Source organism: Aulonocara sp. 'chitande type north' Nkhata Bay, linkage group LG4 (genome assembly GCF_057382095.1).
Source record: "Aulonocara sp. 'chitande type north' Nkhata Bay isolate Kocher_YH1m ecotype deep benthic linkage group LG4, A_spYH_male_GT1.1, whole genome shotgun sequence".
In the NCBI taxonomy this organism is placed as follows: Eukaryota; Metazoa; Chordata; class Actinopteri; order Cichliformes; family Cichlidae; genus Aulonocara; species Aulonocara sp. 'chitande type north' Nkhata Bay.
Window position 1 is genome coordinate 29,575,042 of NC_141347.1, and position 26,464 is coordinate 29,601,505.

General features: G+C 40.9%; 2 protein-coding genes across 3 annotated transcripts; one reads left to right on the forward strand and one right to left on the reverse strand.

Annotated features, from left to right (window-relative positions):
* Window positions 1-9: 9 nt before the first annotated feature.
* On the reverse strand, window positions 10-12,167 carry ezh1 (enhancer of zeste 1 polycomb repressive complex 2 subunit). Of its 2 annotated transcripts, none has more exons than XM_086289739.1 (20): window positions 11,956-12,167; window positions 10,650-10,825; window positions 10,253-10,378; window positions 9,460-9,582; window positions 8,908-9,025; window positions 8,182-8,412; window positions 7,506-7,608; window positions 7,053-7,216; window positions 6,774-6,865; window positions 6,508-6,661; window positions 5,322-5,506; window positions 3,851-3,942; window positions 3,695-3,723; window positions 3,465-3,590; window positions 2,193-2,371; window positions 2,010-2,105; window positions 1,834-1,915; window positions 1,663-1,743; window positions 1,478-1,562; window positions 10-1,392 (listed from the first exon to the last, which is right to left on the reverse strand). In XM_086289739.1, exons 2-20 carry the CDS (start codon window positions 10,821-10,823, stop codon window positions 1,332-1,334), a joined length of 2,301 nt encoding a protein of 766 aa, XP_086145865.1. In that variant the 5' UTR covers window positions 10,824-10,825; window positions 11,956-12,167; the 3' UTR covers window positions 10-1,331. The 2 variants fall into 2 exon arrangements, with proteins under 2 accessions (XP_086145865.1, XP_086145864.1); XM_086289738.1 differs by lacking the exon at window positions 11,956-12,167 and adding an exon at window positions 11,720-11,864.
* A 2,554-nt stretch (window positions 12,168-14,721) lies between these two features.
* Window positions 14,722-19,318, forward strand: ramp2 (receptor (G protein-coupled) activity modifying protein 2). The gene is made up of 6 exons (XM_086289740.1): window positions 14,722-14,962; window positions 15,556-15,618; window positions 15,708-15,740; window positions 17,545-17,562; window positions 17,730-17,859; window positions 17,948-19,318. Exons 1-6 carry the CDS (start codon window positions 14,737-14,739, stop codon window positions 18,195-18,197), a joined length of 720 nt encoding a protein of 239 aa, XP_086145866.1. The 5' UTR covers window positions 14,722-14,736; the 3' UTR covers window positions 18,198-19,318.
* Window positions 19,319-26,464: the final 7,146 nt, after the last annotated feature.

Below are 26,464 nucleotides of genomic sequence, written 5' to 3' on the forward strand. Positions count from 1 at the left end.
TAAGGACTAGGGTGGCATCTTTAATGTATAAAGTTAAACTTTTATTTTTATAGGCATACACTGTACACAGCATTAAACTCCATTTTGTTCATCTCTATTGAGAAAGATCTCATTTCAAAGTGGGCTTTTAATGTTTTATAAATGAAGAAAAGACCAAACGGCAAGTGTGGACATAAAAAAATAAAGAAAAACAAATGAAAAAGGATCATTTACATTCACATGTGGGGGGCCTTAATATTTGGTCAAACACTAACAAATTTGCTTTTTCAATGGTCATAACCTTCATTGGTTACCTTTAACACAGCTTTGTTACGCAACACAGCCATGTTGTTTCAGCACTTTTCTTCCTGGAATCATTTGGCACTTATTTATTTGCAAAGGAAACATCTACTCTGTGACTTACTTTCCTGGCAAAATGCGAGAGTATCGGGCTGTTGTAAACACAAAGATAAATGCTTGACGTATGCATGCCAGTCTGAGTACCAATAATAGGATAATGTTTAAAATGAAAAGCAGAATGAGATCTCTTCACCATCATCTACAGGTTACATTCAGTCAGTCGGTTTCTCGTCTGGTTGCCTATTTTTGCAGAACAGTGATATAAATGCACAATAACTTATTTTACCATAAAGATGGATGAAGTTGCTAGCTGCAGAGAAAATTCACAGGGGGAGCGCATCGAGTTGCGCAACCTGATCAAGTTTCTCTGTAAAACAGCGACAGCTTAACCTCATACTACAATACTGCATGACTGCACGTTAACAACAGTATCTGTCCAAAGCTAATGTTGCATCTAACATGTTTAATGGATGGTTTGTCACATGCATTTCATTTACCATCATTACATACACTGTAAAAAATTGCATTACATACTGAATTCTCAAAGAAAAGCCAGTCAATAAGTACAGTAACAAAACTGCTGAGAGTTACACACTGTGCTATGGGTTATTTCGGCTTTGTTTGCTTTGACGAGATGGAATAAAAAATTTGAGATGCTCTCAGTACAGTAAGTGATAGGGATTAATAGTATTTCCACTTTAAATAGTTTAAGCTTGGTTGATACAGTTTTACAGGTAGGCGGATGGGTCTGAGCAGATGAGGAGGAGAGCTAATGGCTGTCACTGAAGGAGGTGGTACAGTGTTTGTGGCGCATGAGCACCTGCAAACAGCGGGGAGGGGCTTTCTATTTTTGGAAGTGCAGCAGGGAGGGCAGAGACGGTGACTGCTGATAGAAATTTGTCAGCTAAATGTGATGCTGCAGACGGGGAAAGAAGCATTAGTAGGTGGCTGAGGAGTTAAGGACCAGTTCTGAAGGTAGGCAGCCGATGAAGCTAAGACAAGTCTACCTCCCTCTCTATTCCCACATATTTGAGGGCATCGGCTTGGCTGTATCTGTGGGAGGAAACAGTATGAAGAGTGTGAGTTTGTATACATTATCTCTTGAAGCTGGAGATTACAAAGGGGCCTTCAACTCTACCTGTAATCAAAGAAGAGCTCCTCTCCTTGAAGGATAGCTCGTTTGGCAAATATTCCAATGCGGTGGTCTCCATTTACCATCACCACTGCAAGGGCAGGGAATATAACATCAGACAAAATAACTCTTATAAAGCTGCTGAATTCATATAGTAAAGCAAAGTGACCCCCACCCCCCCCTTCACTGACCTTTAGCATAGCAGTTGGGATTAACTGAATGATTTGCAAAGCGGATTTTGTTCCCCTTTCGTGTGGCATCCACAACAAAGTCTAAAGAGAGAAACAGAGTATGTTATGGGTTTTTTAATACACTGCAGTGGTACGCCTGGCTTAGAATTTTACGCTGTGGGGAATACGTGCCGTTGTTCAAGTTGAAAAGGAAGCTAGACATGTATTTGTCGTAAATCCTTCCACGTCGGTCTGCTTCATCCTGAGAGATCAGCTGCTTATGCACACATATAGGAAAAATAACACTGTAAGCACGCAGCATGGATGATGTATTTGAAAATAAAATCGACTAAACTGCACAGACTTGCCTCTCCGCAGTATTCAGAGATGAATTCATTCTTCTGAACAGGCTCTTTGATGAACGTGCCCCACCCAGCAACATCAGAGGGAGCCAAAAGCAGGTGCTAAAAACACCATATGATATTTGAGTTATTTAATACCACTAAATTTCACTCTTTAAAAATTTTAAACAGCCACATCTTCCAGTGTACCTTTTTCAGGCCTCTCTGGATGCTACAGTTCTTGCAGGAGACTACTTTACTGTCCCAGTGGTCTGCGGCACCGCACGTCATGCAAAGATCTGGGTCACATTCTCTTACAGCCAGGTAGCAGGGACATTGTTTAGTGTTGCACTGAGTCTTACACCTGCAGCCTGGGAAGCGGTTTTGGCCTAGACAACATTTAGACACAGAGCTGCTTTGAAAGGGGAATTGCTGACATGTTTTATAAAGAAGTTAGCAGTAAACCAGAAATATACTACATTATGTGAAGAAATATCATTATGATTAAAAAACTCAATAAAAAAAAACAACCCTGAATTTCGAAATACAGTTGCAGAAGAGGAGCTCAGAGGTTGAGTAATGCTGAGAGGTTCATTAATCAGAGACCTCTGCTGGCAGACATGCTGAAATACAATTTTGAGGCGTGTAACATAACACCCTCAGGGCAGATGAATGGAAGGCTCAAGCAAGAATAACGGAAATGTCTTTCCAATAGCCTATGCTTGGAAAAAACCTGTCCATACTAAGGCTGCTCAAGGCAGCCTATCGCTTCCCATTCCCACCACGAGTGGATTTTATACTTCTGTATCATCAAGCGCCGTTTAGCTCGAGCTATTTGACTCATACTGACGCAGGAGACGATGTTATATATCAAGCACAGAGCCTGTCACATCCCTTTGATTTCACTCCAAGTTTTTAATGCACGCACATGTGGAACTAGGGCCTGCTTCCTGTTTGGCCCCAGCTCTTTGCCGCTACGGGAAAAGGCGAGGTAATCAGGAGATGGGAGGAGAAAAGGTGACTAAACCAGCACAGATGAACAAATCAAGCAGAAAAAACTCCTCTTCCGAGACCACAGAAAAAAATGTTTGCTTAATCTTATCCTCTCTCTTTATTATCAACTCTCCAGAGGGCATCATACAGAAAAAGCATTTCTCCACCATGTGGCCATTTAAGAAAACACAGTTCTGGGGCATTGCTGCTGCAGCAAATAGCTCATTGTGAATGCAGCTCTCTGTGAAGCAGACACCCACCTATCCCTGCCAGAGGACAATTTCTCCTCTGACCGCTGCCAGACTACTGCAAAATCGTTTTACATTCTGCTGCCCTGCTCTACTGTGGCCTGGCAAACGGCTTCTCAGTGGAAAATGTGATTATAACAAACAATCTTCTTTGAGCATCGCATGGTCAAGCAGGCTATTGTGTTTTTGGTAGAATTAAGCCACAAATTGTGATGAAATGAATAAAAAAGTTAACACTTACACTCATGCTCACATTGGCAGAACTTCTCACAAAAATTTTGGGTCATTACACACGGGCAGGAGCTGTCACATGGGTGGTCGGGGTGGTCACATGGCTGATAGTTGTACACTTGATTGGATGAGTTATCTGGAACAACAGAGGACAAAGCCCTCAGACTGGAACAGTAAGCTGTGTTGTATGTCAGAAGGCATAATGAAGTAAAAACCATGTCTTTTTTTAGTTATACATACCTTTCTTAAGTTGAATCTTTGCCCACAACCTGTAATATGCATTAAATATATTAGAGAGCTTTATTCCTCTTTGCTAAAAGCTCAAATTTCTTTCACACCTATTCCGGAAGACGAAACAATAAGTCAGAGAAAAGATAATAACAGTTGAGTTCTTGCCTATGCTTCCTTTTCTTCTTTTGAGGGGAGATGCCTCCATCTTCCAAAGGAACACGATGGATCAGAACCTCTTTCACTGCAAACTCATAGACCTTTGGGAAATGACAATGACGTGGACGACATATCATCTTGCAAGTTCAGCGTGCAAGCAAACAACTATGAAGACATTCTGCAATTATTTTGTGCAAAGTAACAAAGGCACCCAAGTTTCAAAACAAGCTGCTTATCTAAAACCCGACTGCAGAGACCAGACATTCACATGCATCTGTGTGAAAACATGCTCAACCACTTCTGGTTGCTAAAACCCAGTTTTGGCCTCTTTCCTGGGATGTACACATACATAATGCAGCTGGTTTCAGCATTTCCCCTCAGAGAAGCAGTGGGTGGGTGGGGCAGTCAGAATATTAGCAGCCCAGTACAGATTTGTTTGGCCATGGAACAAGAGGGGATACAAGGGTTGGATATCAAGGGTGACGCTTTTTAAATAAATGCACAACTATAAAAACTTTTGAAATCTAATTTTTTAAAATAGCAAAATGTTCCCAACAGAGCACTCTCATGCACAGCCCAAGGGAAGCTGGGAATGTCTGAACAACTGCATCATGAGGGAAAATGAGAGACGTCACATCTGGTTGGCATTCCTCTTTATGGTGCCATATGCAATTCTCTCTGTAGTAAGTCCAATTATCCACACCATAAAACCACAAGCACCGGATGCACGTTATTATACTTGGACTGACGCAACAGAAATCAGCAGCGCAAGTATGGTTTGTACTTTATTTCAAAAACAACTATGAATCAGTTTTAGAGAGTTTTAGTTGAGTTCATAGACTACAAAAAACACACTTCATAGTTAGTATAGTTAGTAAACAACAGATGTGAGAGGTAATCAGGCACAACTGAGGCACAACTGAGATTCTCTTTTTCTTTTTTGTTTTGTAGTCTACAAAGAGGTTAAGAACTGTTTTACTTATACTTCCTTGCATTTTCTTATGAAAGCATCTGTACTGTCATTATAAAGCAAGCTACATTTTAATGTCTGTTTACTGGTGCATTGGTTCATATGACTGAAACTGTTTAACAAAGCTATTTGTGAGTTATGATGGGGCTGTGCAAAATGTATAAAATGATGTCAGTTGAGTCAAGCTGCTCTAAAGGCAAGTTTGAAAAGGAAATCAAAGGCATAGAGTTAGCAAGAAATCTCTGTGCACTGCTCCTCACTTCTGCTTGAGGCTTCATGTCTCCAGGCTACATTTGCTGCTACAGGCAAAACATGTTATAAACTCTCAACTACATAGTTTGAAATCTAATTACCGGTACACTGCGGTTAATGTAGCTATCCTATCTGGACACAGAACGAAGATAAAGCTGAAATAAAGTGCAATTATTAGTGGTGACTAATATTTAGTAGTTTTAACACTAACTTTCAAACCAAAACAAGTGAACACCTGTATGTGCCTGTATGTTTTACCTCCTTGCAGTTCTTTGTACCGATGAGGCGAGCAATAGAGCAGAAGTTGTTGAAGTATGTGCCGTGTAGCACCCGGAAAAGTGACTCCTCTGCTCCACTCCACTGGACGACACAGCACGCCTGCTGCTCCCCGTCATCATCTCCTGGACGCAGCTTGGTGGGAGTCTGGCACCGTGAATTCCCCTCTTTTTTACACACAGACATACACAAACATATTTTGGGGATTTAGCTGGAAAGCATTTTGTCACATTTTTTTTTACTCAACACGTATCTGAACAAGCAAGCACTTTTTAAATTACTTGGTCTTGGCAAAGTTTGTGACAGCTTTTATCCGCAATCATGCAATAAAAGGTGCTCTAACCTTGCACAAACATAAAAGCTGCTGTTTCTAGAAGCCGTCTTTGTATATAAATGGACACAAAAGGGACTGTGAGTTTTGATTGGGGTTTTGGATATCCAACAATGATGCTCGTGCCTCCACAATTCAAGACAGCGCATGTTGCCAGGCAACAGACTGCATGGAGCATTACTGTGGCCACATGCTCCAGCGCTGAGTGTCTTTATTAATCTGCTCAACAATCTGCTTTTTCCACATTATCCCAACACATGTGGGAGACTCTGCTGAGTCACTGCCTGAGTACCAGGAGTTTCCAAAACTAACACAGGCTTCTGGTAAGGAACTGATAGAAATCAGCAACAACCTGAGAATGAATAAGAGAAAGAAAAACAGCCAGGGGTGTGTGCGCTTATTTCCTTCCTCTTGCTCTCTGCATGAAGAAATCAGTAGAAATGTGAAAGAATATAGTGCAGTAAAAGTAGTGAGGTGGAGAGGGAACAATGTGTTTATGTTGAGGCTGAAGCATGCAAAACTAATGGCTAGTTTATTTTTCTTGGCAAGAAAGAGCTGATACTAGGAGGAGATTGAAGAGGGAAGGAAAGGAGAGAGGATGTGGCATGAAAGCTGTCATCTCTAGCCAAATTTCACTTTCCTTAAGAGGGTTAGACAGGGTGGACAGCCTTCTCGGGGGTGGATCTCAGAAACGAATTAAAATATATACACTATCTATACTGCATGAACTCATAATGAAGAAAGCCTTTTGCTACCAGAAAGAAGAACACATGAACTGATTTTTTTAAATTCATTCATTCATTCAAGAGTAAGTGACATTTTGAGAAGGTGCCCCACCTGAGGAGGAGGTGGTTTCATGGTCACTGTTGGGTTCTTCAGCAGAGCCAGATGGTCCAGGGCAGCTGGAACTGGTTGGACGGGGCTGCCTCCGTCGCCTCCGAGACTTCTGTGACCGCAACATATTCTGATCCACAAACTCTTTAGCCCCTTTCTTCACAAGAGAAAAGACGTAGAACATTTAAAATATGATCAGGAGGAAAACATAGGGAGTTCTAATGTGTAGAGAATGCATGAATGCATCAGTTAAACAACTGTGGGCATACCTGTAACAGAAAGCAGTCTACACCGCATGGCTCAGTCTCCATGCGGATCTCCTTATTCTTCCTCTTGTAAACATTGGGTGTAGCATGAAAAGCTTCATCAACAGAAAGAAAAAATTTTGACCCCTGTTTTTCATTATGTGGTTATTAGTAGCAGCTTCATGGAAAAAAAAAACAAAAGACTCAGAAATAATAAATATATTACCCTCAAAACTCAGAAGGAACACTATAATCTTAATATATACATTTCAAACTTTGAAAGAATATATAAGAAGCTATTACGGTGGAGGAAACAGTCGTATTTGAAGCAGCGTCTGCAGAAGAGTGTGTGGAAGGAGTGTAACGACTGCTCTCTCTGCACAGACTTTGCAAAAGGTCCGTCTAGGTTGGGGGTGCAGAGAGGGGGTAGCTTCACTGGACTTGGCGGCTCCAAGAGGTCCTTGTACCTGTGGAGGACATATGAAAAGTTTCAGCGGGATGTGTCACTTCTTTGTGGTTCACTATTGACGCTCATTTAACTTAGTGAAACAGTGCTGGACAAAGATGAAGATTTTTTCTTTCTGAGCACAGCTCTTTCAGATGCTGATGTAACTACCCCTTTGAGTTGGAGAGCCTGACAGGGAGCGACTATTATTACTTTCCTCTCTGACAGCTTTCGTCTCCATGGTGAACACTAAGCAACAGACTGCCCGGCATTGTGCGTACAGATCCCCGGATAGACTACACTTTTCTTACTTTTCCTTCAGCTCCTCTGTGGTGCCTTTGTAGGGGAACATTGAGGCGATCGCTGTAAATATCTTATCATTGGGGATCTTCTTGCTGCTGGACATGTCCTTCACTGTGGGAGACATGTGATGTGAATCACCCAGGTTTGTCCAGACATCAGGTTTTGATACACACTCACAAACAAAGGTTATGCAATATGTTCTGTTGCAATGGTAAAGTTCCTTCAATTCTCAAGGTCACTTGGTAAAAAAAAAAAACATGATAAAAGAGAAAAAAATGATGTAATAAGAACACTGTACATCTCTTTTACCATTATCTTTGATTCACGTTCCCATCTTCTACACATGTATTTGTGAATCAGTCTCTAAATGACAGTGTGCCCAGGTGTGCTTCAAATGAACTGTCACTAAGTGTGTATATAGCCTAGTTTTCCATAAAGCTCGGTGCATGAGGTCATTCAGTTCTGTAATTAGAGCTGGGCCATATCAGTGTAAAGGACAAATGGGTTCACTCACACACAGTAGGGACACAGAGGCAGCTTTAAGGCAAACAACGTCAGCTCAAGAGCTGCTGTGGCAGGGCGACCTTGTGGCAGGTGTGCAGTGCAATGACACGAACAGCATGAGCCTGTACTTTTCTTGTTCTCATCATCTGAAAACACAAATGCGCCAAGCTGAAGACTCACCCTCAGTAGTGCTTCTCCTCTTCCTCCTGACAAATGCCAAAGATCCAGCTTTGTTCTCTTCCGAGCCCTCCACTGAGCTCCTCCTCATCACCCTCTCTTCTTCTTTCTTCCCTGCCATGTCCCCAACAGTTCCTGCTGAGGCCTCCTCTTCTTCATCCTCCTCGTGGTCAGAATACTGGCTCAGGGCGTCCACTAACTCTTTAAATATCTCATCACTGATGAACCCTCCCTCTGGAACACAATCGAGATGTCATACCGACAGTTATCACCAATTAAATGTGTGATTCTTGACTTTTTTTATTAAGAAGGCAAAAAGTCTATTTGGTTTTAAAAAGTGCAGGATCATTGAAAATCAAAATTCAGTTGTTCTATGCTATCCCTTTTATCCTATCCACTGAACTGTTTGATTAGTGAAGTACGAAAAGGATGCAAATCTTAAAATCGCCAAATTTCAACTTAACACCTACTGGAGATTTTTGGACCAACATATCAGACAGTACTCCCCACCCCAATCAAAAACAATCAGAGGAAAGAATTGAAGAATTTGAAGAATTACATCCAATTCCACCAGCAGAGTTTCAAAGATTTTCAAAGAAAATCACTGACAATATACACTGAAGCTGTTCTGTCGGTACGAGGTGACCCATTACCTTACTAAGACACTTGATGCTGCATTTCCTTTAATATGTCTCTTGTTTGCAGGGACATATAATATTCAACACAAACCTCTGTCACCATGAACACCGTCATAGTTGTCAATCAGTTCTTCCAGGAAAGCCTCGTCTTGCTCCAGCACTTCATCGCCCATGTAAGGGATGTTGTGGAGGAACGTTTCATCCTCCACCTAGAACATACAAACTTTGGTTAAAACAAGTCTCTAACTGCAGATGCTTCAGAGGGACCAAAACTGTAAAAGCAATAGACAATCACACTTGTTAGCAGAAATTTATTCATGGCCTGACTGAAAAAAATAAATGAAAAGTTCTGTTGTAAAAGTGTTCTGTGAGCATACCCCCGTTTTTTGGATATGTTTTTCAAAATGTAACTTCTGTGGAACAAACTCCTATGTTATAGCTCGATAACATATGTTCCTGAGTTTATTCAGCTGCCCTAAAAGTTCCATGAAAAGAGAATTTAATAAGAAAAGAGCAGAACATTATCAGTTTCCATTTAACTCATAACTAGAATCAGATGAATTAGTAACACATTATATTCAGGGTGCTCTAAGGGTGATATGACACTGTAACTGTATCAATGACAATTGTGTTTTATTTATACCATAAAGTTGTGCTGCAGAGGGGACCAGGAGTACATAAAGGGGATTCCAGCTACTGTTGACAGTGGTCTCATGGCAATGGCTTGAGTTTTGAATCCTGGGAAGCCAAACTCCACTGTACACACCTGTAAGATAACCAGAGGTGGCTTGAGAATCACCAGATCCCAGAACAATATGCTGCAGCACTCGGCCGTTTTATAACTACACACTTGCTGCTTAACTCTGAGCAGGGGGAATAAAACCAGTTAACACAATACAGCCGACCGTGACAGCATGCGGGAGGAGAAAGATGTGGTTACACCATCAGGCTGTATGTATTATAAGCTCCCACAAGGCCGCAGACTGTTAGACTGTCATGCGATCCACTTCTACCACACGTCTCTTTCCCATCCAGTTGGGAATCGGTATAGAAGATTGGGAGGCATGAGGAGATCTCAACATGATGTTCAAGAAGGGATTTCCTCACAACACATTCACATTATAAAAATATATTGAACTTCTAGCTTAGCCAGAGCATCTTGGACAGGTATAAGAAGATGTACCGCAAGGTTCAGATAATAGTACAAATCATGTGTCCAGCCATTGTCTTAATAGTCTCCATCGCTCTCTTTTTTGCATATTTTGGGGGGCTTTTAGCCTTTATTGTGATAGGACAGTGGAGAAAAGACAAGAAAGGTGACAGAAGGGAATGAGCGGTTTCAAACCCTGGACACTGCATTACAGCATAAGGGATGCCTGCTCTACTAAAGCTAGATCAGCGCCCCATAATTTCTCTCTGACAGACCACCCACCCACCTTTTTCGTGGCCAGACCCCCATTAGCGGTTGACAGAGGGATGGACTGAATCCGGAGCTTGGACCATTCTGTGTTTAGGATATTTGTCTGTTGCTCAATCTTTTGCCTGTTAGACATGAAAAGGGTCTAGAAAAAAAAAAAGAGAAAAAAGGACCAAGACATACACACTATTAACATAACATACGCATTGAGAACTGCATACAAAAGACACACCAGTGTCACACATGCAAATTAAGCTTTGCTCTTTATTTGTTAGAGACCATTGCACAAAACCCTGATTGCACAAGAGAAAAGATGTCTTGTGCCAAATTTAGCTACGACCTTATCTTCATTCACAGACCCTGAAAAAAACCCCTGAACATCTGAATTGAACTTGTGTGACGTCAATGTGACTCACTTTGACCTCTTCTGCTTTTTTAAGGCGTTTGACCTGGCGAAGGCGCATATACTCAGACTTGACCCTCCGTCTCCACTCCAGCATGCTGCGAGAAGGGATAAAGGAGGAAGACTGAGGTCTTGGAAGTGATGGGGCAACACCGGTGCCAGGGGCTGCTGCAGCACTTTCCTCCATGACTGTTTAAAAATAAAAGGAAAGCATATGACAAACAGGCCCAACTTCAAAACATTCCACTTTCATATTCAGATAAGTTACGTTTGTAAACTTAGGCTTGTTTTCATGTTTTCTGCCACAGTAACTACTTTCACTAATTACATTAAATCTATTATAGGCAGTAGTTTTGATGTAATATGGCTGCAGTCCATTTCAGTTACCTTATTATAGTACTAATGGGCTTACTATCGCCCTCTGTTTCTCACAACCCCCATTTCCCCATTCACCCTCGCCGATGGTCTCTCTGAAAGAGTGCCCCCATCTGTTAGCAAAACAAAACAGACGTCTAATGCAAAAAAAAAAAAAAAAGCCTCCTCGAGTGCTTTACGGGCCTTTTTCTGGTAGACTGCTTCTGCTCTTTTTGCAAAACTTGGGGGAAATTGACTGAATTATGCGCATACAGCGCGACAGTGTGCGCATCTATGAATACAGCACATGAATTTAATAGCACGGGGCATCCACATTGCACAGGAGTGGGCGTGCCACTTCAGAAAAGCAGAATAGAAAAGTGCGTAGTACAGTTTTTCTGTGTTTCATAATCGCCACGCTGAACATCAACTTCCCCGTCTGAACTCAAACGGAATTAAAAATAAATACGAAGGTAAAACTGAGCTCGGGGAAACTGCTGCACTTGATTTTTGGGGGCTACGAGACGTGCACACGTTTCAGACACATGAAGCTATGAAGTCCGCGACGTCCTGTAAGTGCAGCCCCGTGCCAAGAGAGCTACACAGTACCCATTTAAATGTAGAACACTCTAAAGACGTGCGACCGAACAGCACAATGACGGCACGTTACACTAGCGCTCGGGTGTGCACGTCAAGATCTCCACATCCAGTGTCGCAGTTATTAAATACCTTTAAATCCACGTCTCGTGTCCTATTTGTTGCGACAACAGCCCGCAACGCGACCAAGTCCCTTTCTGTTTTCTCTCTCTCTCTCTCTCGTTTTTTTTTTTTTTAGTAGAGAGATCCGGAGCAATTCAAAGCTGTGTTTGCTATGGCTCTGACGCAGTTATCATCTCCGCGCAGCGAGGGGATCTCCGAGAAATCTCTATCCATGGGCATGGTGCTGGAGGTTGTTGTTGTTGTACCTTACAAATAACTGCGCACTTGGCTTGGTTGATCCACTCGAGCAGGAGGGTGACGTCTATATTATGATCACAGCCTTTCCAAGCAGAGGAGGATTTATTACTATTCTGCGTCCTGGGAATAAAAAGTAGCGTGCAGCAGCCGCAGCACAGCCATTTACACGCATACACAGGAACTGATGCAACTGTCCGGAGTGCTAGATCGCCATCTAAATGCGTGAAGGCAGATCACTCTGTGGGTTTTGATAGTAGAGCAAGTGCAATCACATAATCTTAAATATAGCTCCACTCTATAGGAGCAAAAGAATAAAATGGCCTAAATACACATTATGAATACACGTAGTTTTATAGGAGTATCGGGTATTTAATTATATATATATGTATATAAAATAAAAAAAAATAAACGCAAAATAAACTTCTCACAGAACCTGAAAACGGATGCATTAATTCAGCCTGCCCACAGAGCTGAAGTAACTGTCTAGCCTACGAATTAAAAATAATAAATACTTGGACACTGGAACACAGTTTCCGGACATTCCAATGTACTGGGGTCAAATGGAAACCAATTCAGCTGCTGTTCAGCTCTTCTCCTCCAGGGGGAGCCCGACACACAAAGATAGAGGGTTGGATGAAGGGATTCACGCCACTGATGCTGTCACTTAACCCACGTAAAACCCACTATACAGCAAGCTGCTGCAAGCAAGCTGAAAACACAATCGAATGATGTTTTCGATGGACTTTGATTTGACGAGCAGCGATATGAGAAAGCATAATGACTTGAATTTACAGAGAAGTATATTAACCTCTGTATGAAGCAGATTGGTTTAAATCTTTGCATATGTGTAAGTAGCCAAACGTCACACCCCTTTCGAAGGGAAATGTTTAATTTAACACATCACACATAAACCGGACGTAGGGTTCACGTGGTAACAGTTGATCTCATGCGATTTTCTGGCTTGATTTGATTTAATGTACACAAGCTAACTCCTAACACTATAAGTAATTACGATAAATTACCAATAGTCACATTACTATGGAGGCAGTGATTCTGATTTGTGTATAAAATTAAAATCAGAGATAATCAGTTAATCTGCTACAATCACTTTAAATAGATCCAAATATTTACGTTCAATCAAATATAAAACAATTAGTGTGTGTACTTAATGCCAAATAAGAAGCTGAAAGTGCAGGCAATCGAGTAGTGGTTTGCTATAAATAAAAGTCCTTGAAAGTACTGCTTTGATAAATATGGTCGATGTTGTGTGTGCTCTCCACGGGAGGAATTTTAACACATCCCCTCAGGATATAACACAAAGAAAAAAGTAAAATACAAAGTATACAAATATATTTAAAAATATTTACCCTCAGGGTATTTTATTTATAGCTCCCATTTATTTCATTTTATAGTTTATTACTTGTAAGATATTACAAAAAAATCCCCAAAAGCAGACACAGTAATTATTCACCTGCAAGACACAAGATGGTGCTGTTTAGCTGTTTTTTTATTGGAAGGACGCCACATGAACTCATATGTACACATCAAAGTAGGATTAAGAGAAATGAAACTTTATATCGCCTTAACAGACCCGTTGTGTTTCTGTCTGATTGCTGTTGTCGTTGATCCCCTCTGTTCCCTGGCTGTGCTGTTTGTGGCACGCATGCCTGCTTATGATTTATGCATTCAGTGAGCATAAAGTATCTCAGATACAGTTTGTTTGCCATATCCACAGTGATATTTGAAGTAGCCACTGCCATGTTGATACTAAACTGTCAAACAAGCAAACACACAGAGGAAGATGAGCTTAGGACACTGTTATCAGCAGGAAGTTTTTAATTCTGTAAACTGCGCGTGTTGATCTTGGCATCTCTATTTGGGATACATTTCTTCAGATATGCTGCAGGCTTTATGATCTGTGACAAAGCCTTGGAGATGAAAAGATTTACAAAGTAGCTAATAAAACAGAGACTTCGAAAGCCATTTGAAATAGCGAGTGACTGTAGAAGCATTCATTTTTGTAGAACACGTGTCAAGGTAAATGTTTACTTACTTACATTTCAAATATGCTTCGTGCTCCACTTCGTTCACACTCCAAGTTCAATATTTAAGCTTCTATATGCTGGATTTTTAAAGTTCAGTCCATTACATGTAAAACAGTGGCCTCTTTTAACTGAAATGAAATGTGGAAGCAATTTTGGCCTCTGCTACTTGGATTTCTTCCAAGCCTAGCAGCTGAAAAAGAGTACTCATCCCTCAGTGACGCGCATCAATTTCATACTGGATATTCCAGCCACCTCTCTTTACCACAGAGGTTTATTGAGATAGATAGATATTCTTTACCCACGGTTAGTCAGTTGCTCCACAGTAATGAAATATGAATCTATAACCTAAAAAAATGTAGATTAACTGTAGATTCATTAAAACTTTGTCTGATATTTCTGAACAATAAGCTAAAAAAGTATCTCTTCTTTGTGATTTGCAACCCTGTGTGTTTCTCCTAAAAATAATTGACTTAAAACATTTACTTCTCTAAATCTTTATTTATGCAAGACATGAAAAGCGACTTGTCAGCAGCATGTATCCTGTCAGTCTAACATAGCTTGCATTTGATCAGAAACTCCTGCAGCTGGAAACCATGTTTGCAATAAAATTCTGCTTACAATGATAAATAAAGAGGCAGAAAGTGGGGAAGAGAAAAACAGGACAAAGTGTGGCCCCTGAAAACAGAGGGTGGGACAAACTAAGGAAATAGATGAAGAGAGAGAGAGATTGATAGTCCTGCACCAATGGGCCGCAATAGTCCTAACTTTATCAGAGGCTCTTTGCCCCATTTGGTGAGTCCGCCCCTACTAGGAAATGAGGGCTTCCTGTTGCTTTACACAGCCTTCCTGCAAAAGGTTGAGATATGTAATTCTTACCCATCAGAGAAGAGGAGAAGAACATTAGGCAAAATGACACTCACCAGATTCTTAGTTATGTATTTCAGAGTTTTTATGCCTTTTTTCATCTGGGGTAAGTAAAGGCTTTATGCTATCCTAATTTTTATTATTCTGACTTAATCTTTTAACTTTTCCAAGAACTCACCTCTCAGTAAGAATTCAAAGAAAACTTTTAGTAATTAGTAGATTTTAGTAAGGAGTTTAGTCAATGCCATGACTGAGTTTTACACTGAAACAGTTTGGATTAAGGGTCACAGAGTAATTGTGATCAGCCCAAGACAACTGATTTGTCTTGGATCAGTTTTTTTTTACTTTAGGAGGATATTTTTATGAATCTTGTTGCATTTTTTTTTTAAATGCAGTTGTCACGAGTCTTTAATAAATAAAATATTTCAGTCAATTACTTATTTATTTCGCGCAATAAGACCGTGATCACATGGGATGAGCTTTTGAGTTGAACACATTAAGATTTCCCTAGAAAAGGGCTAGACAAAGGGAGGATGCACTCATTTGTTCATTCACCATGGCATGTTATTTCCTTTACTGCCCCAGTCAGGCCTGCAAACTACATATAGAAGATTATTTGCACGTATAAAATATTGTGGTGTTTTAAATCAACAGTTATATTCCAGTGTTCAGGTCTTTATTTTATTCCTTTTATTACAGCAAGCACAGCAGTGGTATGTCAAAGTGAAGAAAAGGTAACTGTGCGTCCGACAGTAACAGTAGGTAAGTACATTTACAGAAATAAGCAACAAACCAAGGAAGAAACAAAATTCATGCATGACTGCTCACTAACTGATACCATTTCTTTGCAGAGTTTAACTCAACAGACAGGATGATGACTCTTAGTAAGTGCATACATTTTCTCTGTCACTTTATTATAGACTGACAGCTATACATCTATGTCTATATGTCCTAGATTTTGTATTTTTACAGTTCCAAATAGGGTTTATGTAATTGTGTCCTCTGAGGAATTGCTTTGGATTACATTTCTAAACTTATTTGCCTGGTCTGGAACTGACAAACCAGAAAAGCAGAACTCAGGGATCCTTTTTTCTGCCAAGATTTGTCCTTGTGTATTACCATGAGAATCCAAGACAAACTCCCGGGGAGGTCTCTACCAGTAAGGGGTCAACGTCAGTGGACATGAGGCCCGTAATGGTTTGGGGTTGGAGGTTAACTGAAACCTCATCACGAGCAGCCCCCACCTGGCTCGACTTCCTAAATTTGTTCGTCATTCACCCCACACAACGTCTGTGATCAACGCATGAACTCTGAGTTGTGAAACAACTAGAACATTGGAGCAGCGCCCCTTTCACTGTTCCTCATCCTGTGCCTTCCTTTTTTTCCTTTTTTCCTGTATCCCCCGACTGTCCCCCTCCTCCCCCTGCCAGTGCTCTCAACTCTGAGCCCCCCACCCGCTGGAAAAAAAAAAGAGAACACATTTCCTGATGTCATTACTAAATCAAAAGGTTGCTTGGCAAACAGATGTTGTGAGAGGCCGAACATATGGATTTAGTGTCATAAATTAACAAGCTGGTTGTGAGAAACCCTAAACCATAGATTTCATTTTTAATTCAATCAGTGAAAGCACCTCTCTTGCACACAATTTTTTTTTTTTAAGTGGTGAGTAGGGACAGTGAGAAACTATCTTCCAGATGTATCACACACATGAGCAAGATTTCCCGTACTTGTAGCGTTAATTACAGAATGTTTTCCTACTAGCATGCACGCGTAACGATAGTTGGCCCTTTAAACAGCTGGTCAACTCTGACAAACAACTCTTTCCAGGTTTGGTCAAATTAACCTAAATATGAAATCATGGCTGTCTGCAGAGCACACCCTGCAGAGTCATGATTACATCCACCCCGAAACGCTAAGTCCTAAATGTTTACTTATGTTTCCTATTTGGCAGAGGCAGCCCAAAAGGCAAATAAATCACATGCTGTGAGCTGGCCAGGCCTTCGACTGTGAGAAACTGAGACTAAAAAGCAGAACATGAGTTAAAGAGTAAAGGGTTTTCAGATGTGAGTCCAGCCCCAGCTTGGGTGTGCTCCCTTTTATTTGGGAGAATGGAGAGGACAATCTTTGTTGCCTCCACCCCTTTAAAAGCGGAAGAAATTTTTAAAGAAACATGTGTTAGAGAGGGGGAGAGCTGCTGCCACGGCGCAGGGCCATCAGACAGATCTTCGAAGAACATCTGGTAACCGCGGGTAACATTGTTTGGACATCTGGTAACCGAAGATTGCACTGCTTCTCTTCCATCCTGTCGGGTTTCCTGTTATGCCTCGCTGTGCGAAGTCTAAGAAGTTTTGGTTTTTTATACATGGTTATACGCTGGGGAAAACACACCTTTATTCATTTTTTCTGACATGAAGGGAGCACTTGGTTTCATAGGGTTATTCCTCTCCTTTCTCTTCGGTGAGTGTGTGGTCTCCCTTTTATATATGAAAGTGCCTGCCTCTGTGCTAGAGATGTGGAAAGAATTCATTATCTAAAGTAGACTAAAAATTCCCATGGTACTCCGATTTGCTTGGACAGATGCGTTTTTTAATGAACTGAATTAGGAAGGGCTTACATGGCAGATTTGGAGAGACTTACTGCTTCATGTACATGTTTTTAAGCTAAAAAGTGTTTTTTCTTCTCTTTCAGATGCCACTGGACAGTTTGGTAAGTGGCATAACCTTCTAAACATACATAATCATATATCTTCATATATAATTTGATAAAGGGAGTCTTGCAGAAGTTGTTTTATGTACAACTCATTTTTAAAGCCACTTTCTTTTTCCCTTTCCCCCCTTTTTTGTTGTTGTTGATTCTTCTCTTCTGCTCTGTAGTTTGTGAAGATGAGTCAGATGGAATGGGCTGCCTCTCCGACATGTTTGCTGTTTACTGTGTGCAAAGTTTTAAGCTTGCAATGGCATCACTGAACGAAACCGACTGGTGCGTTTGGAGTAAGGTAAACAGGTAAGTAGGGTGCATTTATATTTAAAATGAATGTTTTTTGTTTAAATGCCAATTTCTAATTTACTTTTCATGTTCTCCTTCTATTCAGTTGGTACAGCAACCTAAGCATGTGTACAGAAGACATATGTGACTTATACTTCATCCCATGGCCCAACCGTGTGGTGGAACAGACCTTTTTGGACATTCATTCCCTTTTTTTCAAGGATTGTCCCACAGATGAGCTAAGTGACCCACCACCTGCCATCATGTTTGCTTTGGTCATCACGCCCATCTGCCTGATCCCTGTCATGGTTAGCCTGGTGGTACTTAAGACCAAAAATGGGGATGGCAACTCCTGATAACCTAAAATCTCTGCTCAGCTATGTTCTCTCTTTTCCCCTAACCTTGTTTACAGACTGCTCATACACTTTCATCTCAGCAGAGACTGAATCTTTAGATCTTCTGCACTTCACAACTTAAATTAGCCACATAGACATAGTTGGCACTATCTCAGAGATAATGTTCTGTGGCATCACAGCTGTTTCTCTTAGGTGACATACTTCTTAATACAGACAAACACTGTCAGAAACTATGTTCTGTACTATACTGTATCTCATTTACTGTGACAAAAATGTTTTGTTTTAAACCACTTGACACTAGAGTTGGCCGTTGCTTGAAGCATTGGTCATCTCTTGTTTGCTCACAGTATTTCATTTATACTGGAGAACCCAATATTTGTGATTAGCCTGACGAAAGCTCCGGAGCTTGTAAAAGTAGAAACAAAATTTGTATTGACACTTTGTTTTATGCAAGACACTCGGGCTGATGAAAGACAAGGTAAAGTTTATTACTGAGCTGCTTTTGCATTCATAGACAATGTTTTGTTAGTTTTTTTGCTGTTAAACTTTGAGCCTAAAAATATAAAATATATTTATGAAGACAGCATTTAGAAACTAAATGATTTTTAATTCTGAAAAGGAGAAAGATGTTCATATCTGATCTTTGACAAAGGTCCTAAACACTCAATAGTGTGTATGTGTAGGGAGGAGAAGAAGTTAACCATATGCATGGATCTAGTTATTCAAGTCACAGCACACAAATTGTTCAAAGGGTCGAGGCCTGTTTTTATTAACTGTAAGTAATCTTCATACTCATGTGATGAGAAGCTGGTTAAAAGAAAATCGTATCTCCCTCCAGACAAAAGACATTTTAAGTTGCCTGCACAGAATTGTGACAAACACTGAACAATGACAAAAAGATAAAAGTCTTATCTTTAGCCCTGAATGACAATAAAGCCACTATAAGTGCTTTCAGATTTAGAACAAAAATGTGTATTTATATACTCTTATGTATTTCTGCTATTGTCAGGACTTCATGGACTTACTGTGAAAGTACATCCTGCCTGCTCTCATGCCATGAACTGTATGCATTTTTATTTTTTATATTTTAAACCAATAAATCTACAGTTGTATGCTTACTATGACTTGTAAATACAGTACCATTCTTGTGAAATTACCCTTTCACCTTTGCAGCTATTTGATTAAACACCCTTTTCCCTTGTGTGTAAGGCAGATGGTCTTGCTTTTTGCTCTAGTCAGTGTTTCACTGTCTCTTTAGTGATCAGTATATTGCAGTGCAGTTGCTGTGCTCTTCAAGTGCTGAGGTAGTGAAGGAAGCAGTGACAACAGTCATGTATCACGCCCTCATCTGGCACACAAAACACTACAGGGTGGGCCTGCATTTGTGTGTGCGTCTATGTGTGTGTGTTTGGCAGGACTGGGTGGGAAAATGTGTTTAGTGACCTTCTTCCTCTCTAGATGTCGGGTCATTCTCACCCTCCCCACCCCCTTCTGATCTCATCCAACTTTGCATTACGTCTTATAGTTAGAGCCAGGAAATACATTTTCTGGTGCCATTGCGCAAGATGAGACTCTGCAATCAACATCAGTCATGTTTTATCAATCACAAAATATTAACATACATTCTATACACAAAGGGCCAATAGTTGTACATGAGCTTTAAAATGTTTCAGGAAAGAAATTTTGCCCTCTGGTGGTTCTATTAAAAACTGACAAACAGACATAAACAAGTAAATTTTGAACACAGACACCACTATCAAAACAACACAAGAAAAAACAAAGAAAGGAAAAAAACACTGATTTTTTTCATGAAAATACTTAAGCACAAAAGTCCTGTACACAGTGGAGCCTGTTAATAATCTTTTCTTCATCTCTACTATCACAGCAATGCAAGGCTTGACAGTATTTGGCTCTGTTAACCCATTGTTGGGTTTTTAATCCTTTGTTTCTGGAACAGCATGTTTTGGCAAATGGGCACAATTAAGTGCATGGAACTACATACAAGTGCACTAAAGGCACCACCTGCCCAATGATCAATATCATTGGGCAATGAAGCTGCTATTTAATGGCTTAAAACAGTAATAAAAATACCACAAACAAGCCAAACCATATAAACAAATAGATATATGTAGTGCTCGCAAGGTAATGTGAAGGGGACCAAATGGGAAAAAAACAGTCATTGCTCAGAGCTCTGAATATATTTCTTTTACACATACAGAGGTTTAACACGCTCACCAGTGACACATCTAAAAATGACCAATGCAGCTGCTCAGAAAACCCCTCCTTAAATAGGTGCAGGTCATACCACCACCAATAAAATTTAAAAGATTTCCCCTGACACAGTCCAGCTACAAAAGACAAATACTGTAGTTATTTTAACACAGCTCACATATATCTGACTACAAACACCCCCCAGCTAAATAATATGCAAACTAACTAAATCAAACCAAATTGAAGATTCAGCCCGATCCCACCCTCAGCTCTCATCTGATGGTTTAACCCACTAGCAGTGGATAATTGGAGAACTCCTTTCAGGTGAGCATCATTAGGCCGTAATCGTGTGTGCACTCCATGAATCAGGCCTTCAGGAAGCTGACCTCAAAAAAGAGAGTGGTTAATGGACTTCAAAACAAAAGCATAACAAAATCAAAACTTCCTGGAAGACATTGTGGGTGTCTCACTTTAGTAAGGGAGATGCTTCCCATCACATCAATAAAACAAAGAAAAATAGTGACATACTTCTGAATGTTTCTATTTTTAGAGGCATGTACATATTAAATATGTATCAACAACACATGTTCTCTGAGGGATCTGGGATTGGTTTGTAGTAGCGCCACGAACTATCATTTCAACAGGAATCGTTTCAAGTGTATGAGGTCAATAGTTTCTTCTCCAACCTCTTAGATATACCACAGTACTATTAGATAATATGCTGAGTATAAATCGGCTGATCCAAATGCATTTTCATAGGGACCCTGTTTTGAGTTGAAAAATTTAAGTAAAAAAAATGCAATGATTTGATTGCAATATTTTAAGAAACATATTAGCTCATTTTGACTTTTCAAAAAGAGTTTACACTTAAAAAGGAACACTTGACCTAACTTAGCTAATAGGCTCATCTCTACCTTTCCTTTTGTTTCTAAAATTATTTAAAGAGTAGTTGTGAAACAGTTAACTAATCTGCAGAGAAACGGTTAATTTGAAGAGTTTCAGACAGCATTAGTAAGGTTATGAATACTCTTCTTATGATAATGGAGTCATCTCTATGCTTGTCGTGCTAGACCTCAGTGCAGTTTGATACAATCGATCACAATAGTTTACTGCAGAAATCGTAGTTGTAGTGGGTTGAATCATATGTATCGAATAGACTCTAATTTGTTAATGCGCATGAGGAGTGTTGTTCACACACTAAGATTAATTACGGAGTTCCACAAGGTTCTGTGCAGGGACCAATTCTATTTATATTATACTTTCCTCGGCAGTACTATTAGAAGACACGGCATACATATTCATTGCTATGCAGAAGATACCCAGCTTTATCCATCCATGAAGCCAGAGGAAACACACAACAACTAGTTAAACTACAGGAATGTTTCAAAGACAAAAGACCTGGGTGACACTAATCTCTGCTTCTAAATTCAAATAAAACTTGACCTTAGAAATCATAGAAACATGGTGTCCAACCAGATACCTGCTCTGTATGGCATTACCTCAGCTCTAGGATATGTTCTTAAATATGCAAATTAAACAAATATGTAGAAGGACTGCCTTCTTGCATTTTGCGCAAAATGTCTAAAAATAGAAATATCCTATCCCTGAGTGATTCTGAAAACCTAGTTTATGCATTTATTACTTCTAGGCTGGATTGTTGCAATTCATTATTATCAGGGAGTTCTAAAGGCTCATTGAAAAGCCTTTAGTTGATACAGAATGCAGCATATACTGCCTTCAGACAACTGGTGTTGTGATTTGGCACTATATACAGTGCCAAATCACCAAATTTTTATATAGTGCCAAATCACCAAATATGTGATGTGGCACTATATAAAATTACCTGAATTGCACTGAAATCCCTAAATGGGATGGGACCATATGTTAATCTAAAACCTGTATATATCTTTCAGCACTGAAGGTGTCTTTCCAGATGTGTAAGCTACTAATTCCACCCCTATACATTCAGAAATTACTATACATATCTACCCATCTTTACTTCTGAGAAATTCTTCCTCTCTAAAATGCTCTTTTTATACCCAATCATGTTAGTCGCATGTTTCCAATTCACCTAATTAGCTGCAAGATGTTCCTCCAGCTGATTCTTTTTAGTACCATTTACTTTCCCAGAACTTTTTGCCATTGTTCCAACTTTCTCTAAACATGTTCCTGTACTTAAATGAAAAATTAGCTAATATTTTTTTTAATGAAATTGTAAAATCTCCCAGTTTAAACCAAGTTTTCTGTGTTCCATTGTGAATGAACTCTTGTTTTAAGATATTTTCAAATAATTACATTCTGATTGCATTTAGATTTTACAGAGCATAAAATGTAAACAGCCTTTTTATCAAACCTAACCTTGTTTTGGAATTAGTTTCTAGTTAAACCAATTCTCATAGAAAAGCCATGAACACACCAACATGTATTTCTGAAATAAACTTTTTAGAGCAAAAAAAAGATACACTGCCCCCCTCTCTCTCAGTAGGAGGGACCAGTGAGCCTCAGCTGTGCACCTGGTTGACGGTGTTGAGTTTTGGCTCTTTGTTAGGTGCTTCTGGATCATCTCACTATGGGAACCCATGACTGCAATATCAGAATCAGAATCAGAAACTTTATTGTCATTGTCATGAGAACAACGAAATTAAGAATGGTCCCCGATCATTGCATCATCCCTAGCAATATCAAAATATAAATAAAACAATAAAATTCAATAAATAAAATAGATAGAATACTTAAAATACTAATAAGATATAACAGTAAAACATTCACATACATTCCCACACACATGCTTCAGACCGTGCATAGATTAACACAAGAGTGGCGTGATGGACATTTTTTTGTAGTATTCAGATGTGTTATTGCAGTTGGATAACAGCTGTGTTTGAGTCTATTAGTCCTTGCTCTGACTGCCCTGTACCGTCTGCCTGAGGGCAACAGTTCGAACAGGGAGTGGCCAGGATGTGAGGTGTCTTTTATGATGTTTTGGGCCTTTTTAAAACAGTGGGCGTTGTGTAGAACTTCCAGTGTGGGGAGAGGGCAGCCAGTGATCTTTTGGGCGGTGTTAATGATCCCTTGGAGTGCTTTCCTCTGAGCCCCTGTGCAGCTAGTGTACCAGATGTATATGCAGTAAGTTAGAACACTCTCAATGGTGGCTCTGTAGAAGGACACCAGCAGTCTCTGTGTGATGTTATTCCTCCTGAGAATTCTCAGGAAGTACAGTCTCTGTTGGGCCTTTTTCAGCAGCTCGGAGGTGTTCACACTCCAGGAAAGGTTCTCCTCTATATTGACTCCCAGGAAGCGGAAGCTTGCCACCCTTTCTACACAGTCCCCATTTATGAATAGTGGTTGGATCTCTGCCTTTTTCCTTCTGAAGTCTATTATGAGTTCTTTGGTTTTTGAAGTGTTGAGGAGGAGGTTATTGGCCTTACACCATGACGTCAGCTGCTCCACCTCGTCTCTGTACGTAGACTCGTCTCCCTTGGAAATGAGCCCCACCACTGTGGTGTCATCTGCAAATTTCACAAAGATGTTGCTGTGGTGGCGAGGAGTGCAGTCGTGTGTGTAGAGAGAGTAGAGCAGTGGACTGAGCACACAGCCCTGGGGTGAGCCAGTGCTGAGACTCAGGGCTGAGGATGTGTGATGGCCAACTCTGACTCTCTGTCTACGGCCCGAGAGGAAGCTGTTGATCCACATGCAGGTGCTGTATGGAAGCCCCAGGTCTTGTAGCTTGGCCACCAGTTTGTGTGGAAGGATGGTGTTAAAAGCTGAGCAGTAATCCACGAAGAGCATCCGCACATAGCTACCATGCTCTTCCAGGTGAGTTAATGCAGCATGGAGTGCTGTGGCTACAGCGTCTTCCGTGGATCGGTTTGCTCTGTAGGCAAACTGGTGTGGATCCAGGCTGCGGGGCAGGGCTGCTGTGATGTGTCTGCGGACCAGCTTCTCAAAGCATTTCATTACCACTGGGGTGAGTGCCACCGGTCTGTAGTCATTCAGGCCGGTGATGTGGGGCTTCTTAGGCAAGGGGACTATGGTGGAGGACTTCAGGCAGAGTGGGACAGTCGCCTGTGCGAGGGATTTGTTGAAAATCCTGGTGAAGATCCCAGCCAGCTGTCCTGCACAATCCCTCAATATTCGACCTGGCACACCATCAGGACCCGCCGCCTTCCTCGGGTTAACAGCCTGCAGCATGCGCCTCACCTCGTGCTCTTCCAGGGTGAGGGTGGTGCTGCTATGGGTGGCGTGTTGCTGCTGTGGCTCCAATACCTCCGGTACCCTGGTCTCAAAGCGGGCAAAGAAGATATTCAGCTCCTCTGCCAGCTCCAGGTCACCGTCCGCAGCTCCGAGATTGATCTTATAGTTGGTTAGGTGCTGGATGCCTTGCCACACCTGCCGGCTGGTATTACTCTTCAAATGGTCCTCGATCCTCCTCCTATAGTCCCCCTTTGCCTCTCTGATGCCTCTCTTCAGGTTGGATCGGGCTGTGGTGTAGTAATCCCTGTTGCCAGACCTGAACGCAATGTTCCTCTCCTTCAGCAGCTGCCTGACCTCCCGGGTCATCCAGGGCTTTTGGTTGGGATAAGCCCGGATCCGTTTGACTGCTGTAACAGTGTCTATGCAGTGTTTTATATAGCAGAGGACACCGTCTGTGAACATTTCCAAGTCCTGATGTTCAAAGATATCCCAGTTAGTCCTGTCAAAACAGTCCTGCAGCTGCTGAGAGGCACCCTCTGGCCATATGGTAATATTCTTTGTGATGGTAAGAGCAGTTTTCTTGAGGGGGGCATATGCAGGGATTAGAAACAGTGACAAGTGGTCAGACTGACCCAGATGTGGCAAAGGTCTGGCCCTGTAGCCCATTTTGATGTTGGAATAAACTTTGTCCAGAATCTTGTCACCCCTAGTGGCACACTTGACGTGCTGGTGGAATTTGGGGATTGCTCTTTTTAAGTCTGCGTGATTGAAGTCCCCTGCTACGATATGTACAGCGTCAGGGTAAGTGCTCTGTTTATTATACCCCAGTGATCTGGCAGTGTGGTTGGAATGAGGGCATGTTAGGGCATCTATCAACTGCTGCAGGCTTTCATATGTGCCCTTGATAGTGTGACTGGGGATTCATGTATGACTGATGAAAGGGAGAATCTTAAGTCAGCCTATATCAGGTTCTTGATCAATTAGTGATATTTAATTTGATTTATAGATGTCCTGATGCCTAATAAACTTTTTCTGCATGACACATGTTTTTTTCCCCACTTGCTAGATTATTGCCACACATACACACTGGAGTTTGTCCAGATTTGATGAAAATTAAAGATCGCACCCACTGATGTGAGTCATTCAGTGTGACATGAGTAATTACTTTGTTGTGTGAGAGCCAGGCAGCTGGTACTGCTGTGTCAGAGCTGACCCTTCAGCTGGCTGACACCATGCTGGCAGCAGATGACTGTACATTCAGCTAGGTTTGACATGAAAACGGCTGCTAGATCAGTCAGAATAAACTCAAAGAAATATGAAGCATGGATAACCTTGTTTCACTGCCAGCTGAAAATGAAAATGAAAAGAGCCAGAAACATCAGTTCTCCAGTGATGATGAAAAGGAGCAAGGCCTGCAGCAGCCTGCAGATCAACAGTTTGATGAGGAACCTGAGACATTTATCCCTGAAAAAGCAAATTATATATATATATGAACTGTAAACACACATTTTTTTTCAGCTGATACTGCAAACTTGTGAGAAAACGCCTTCTTTGTTGTATCCAGCAGATACTGAACATTGTTCACTAAACCTGCTACTTTAATTGCCAATTTGCCCTGGGCAGAAACAATAAGTGTGCTTTTTATTCAAAACAGCTGGATATTGTGAGCAATTCTGAGCAAAAAAACAAACGGTCAAAAAACCAAGTGTTCAAGCAGGATAACCAATAATGAGCTGGGAATCATGGGAATGCTTCAGTGTGAAGGGAAGCCTGGTTTCACTTATTTTAACTATTTTTTTTCTGTGAGGTCATCACTACAAATATCCTTTCTTAATGCTTTTGGCATAAAAATATCAATTCTA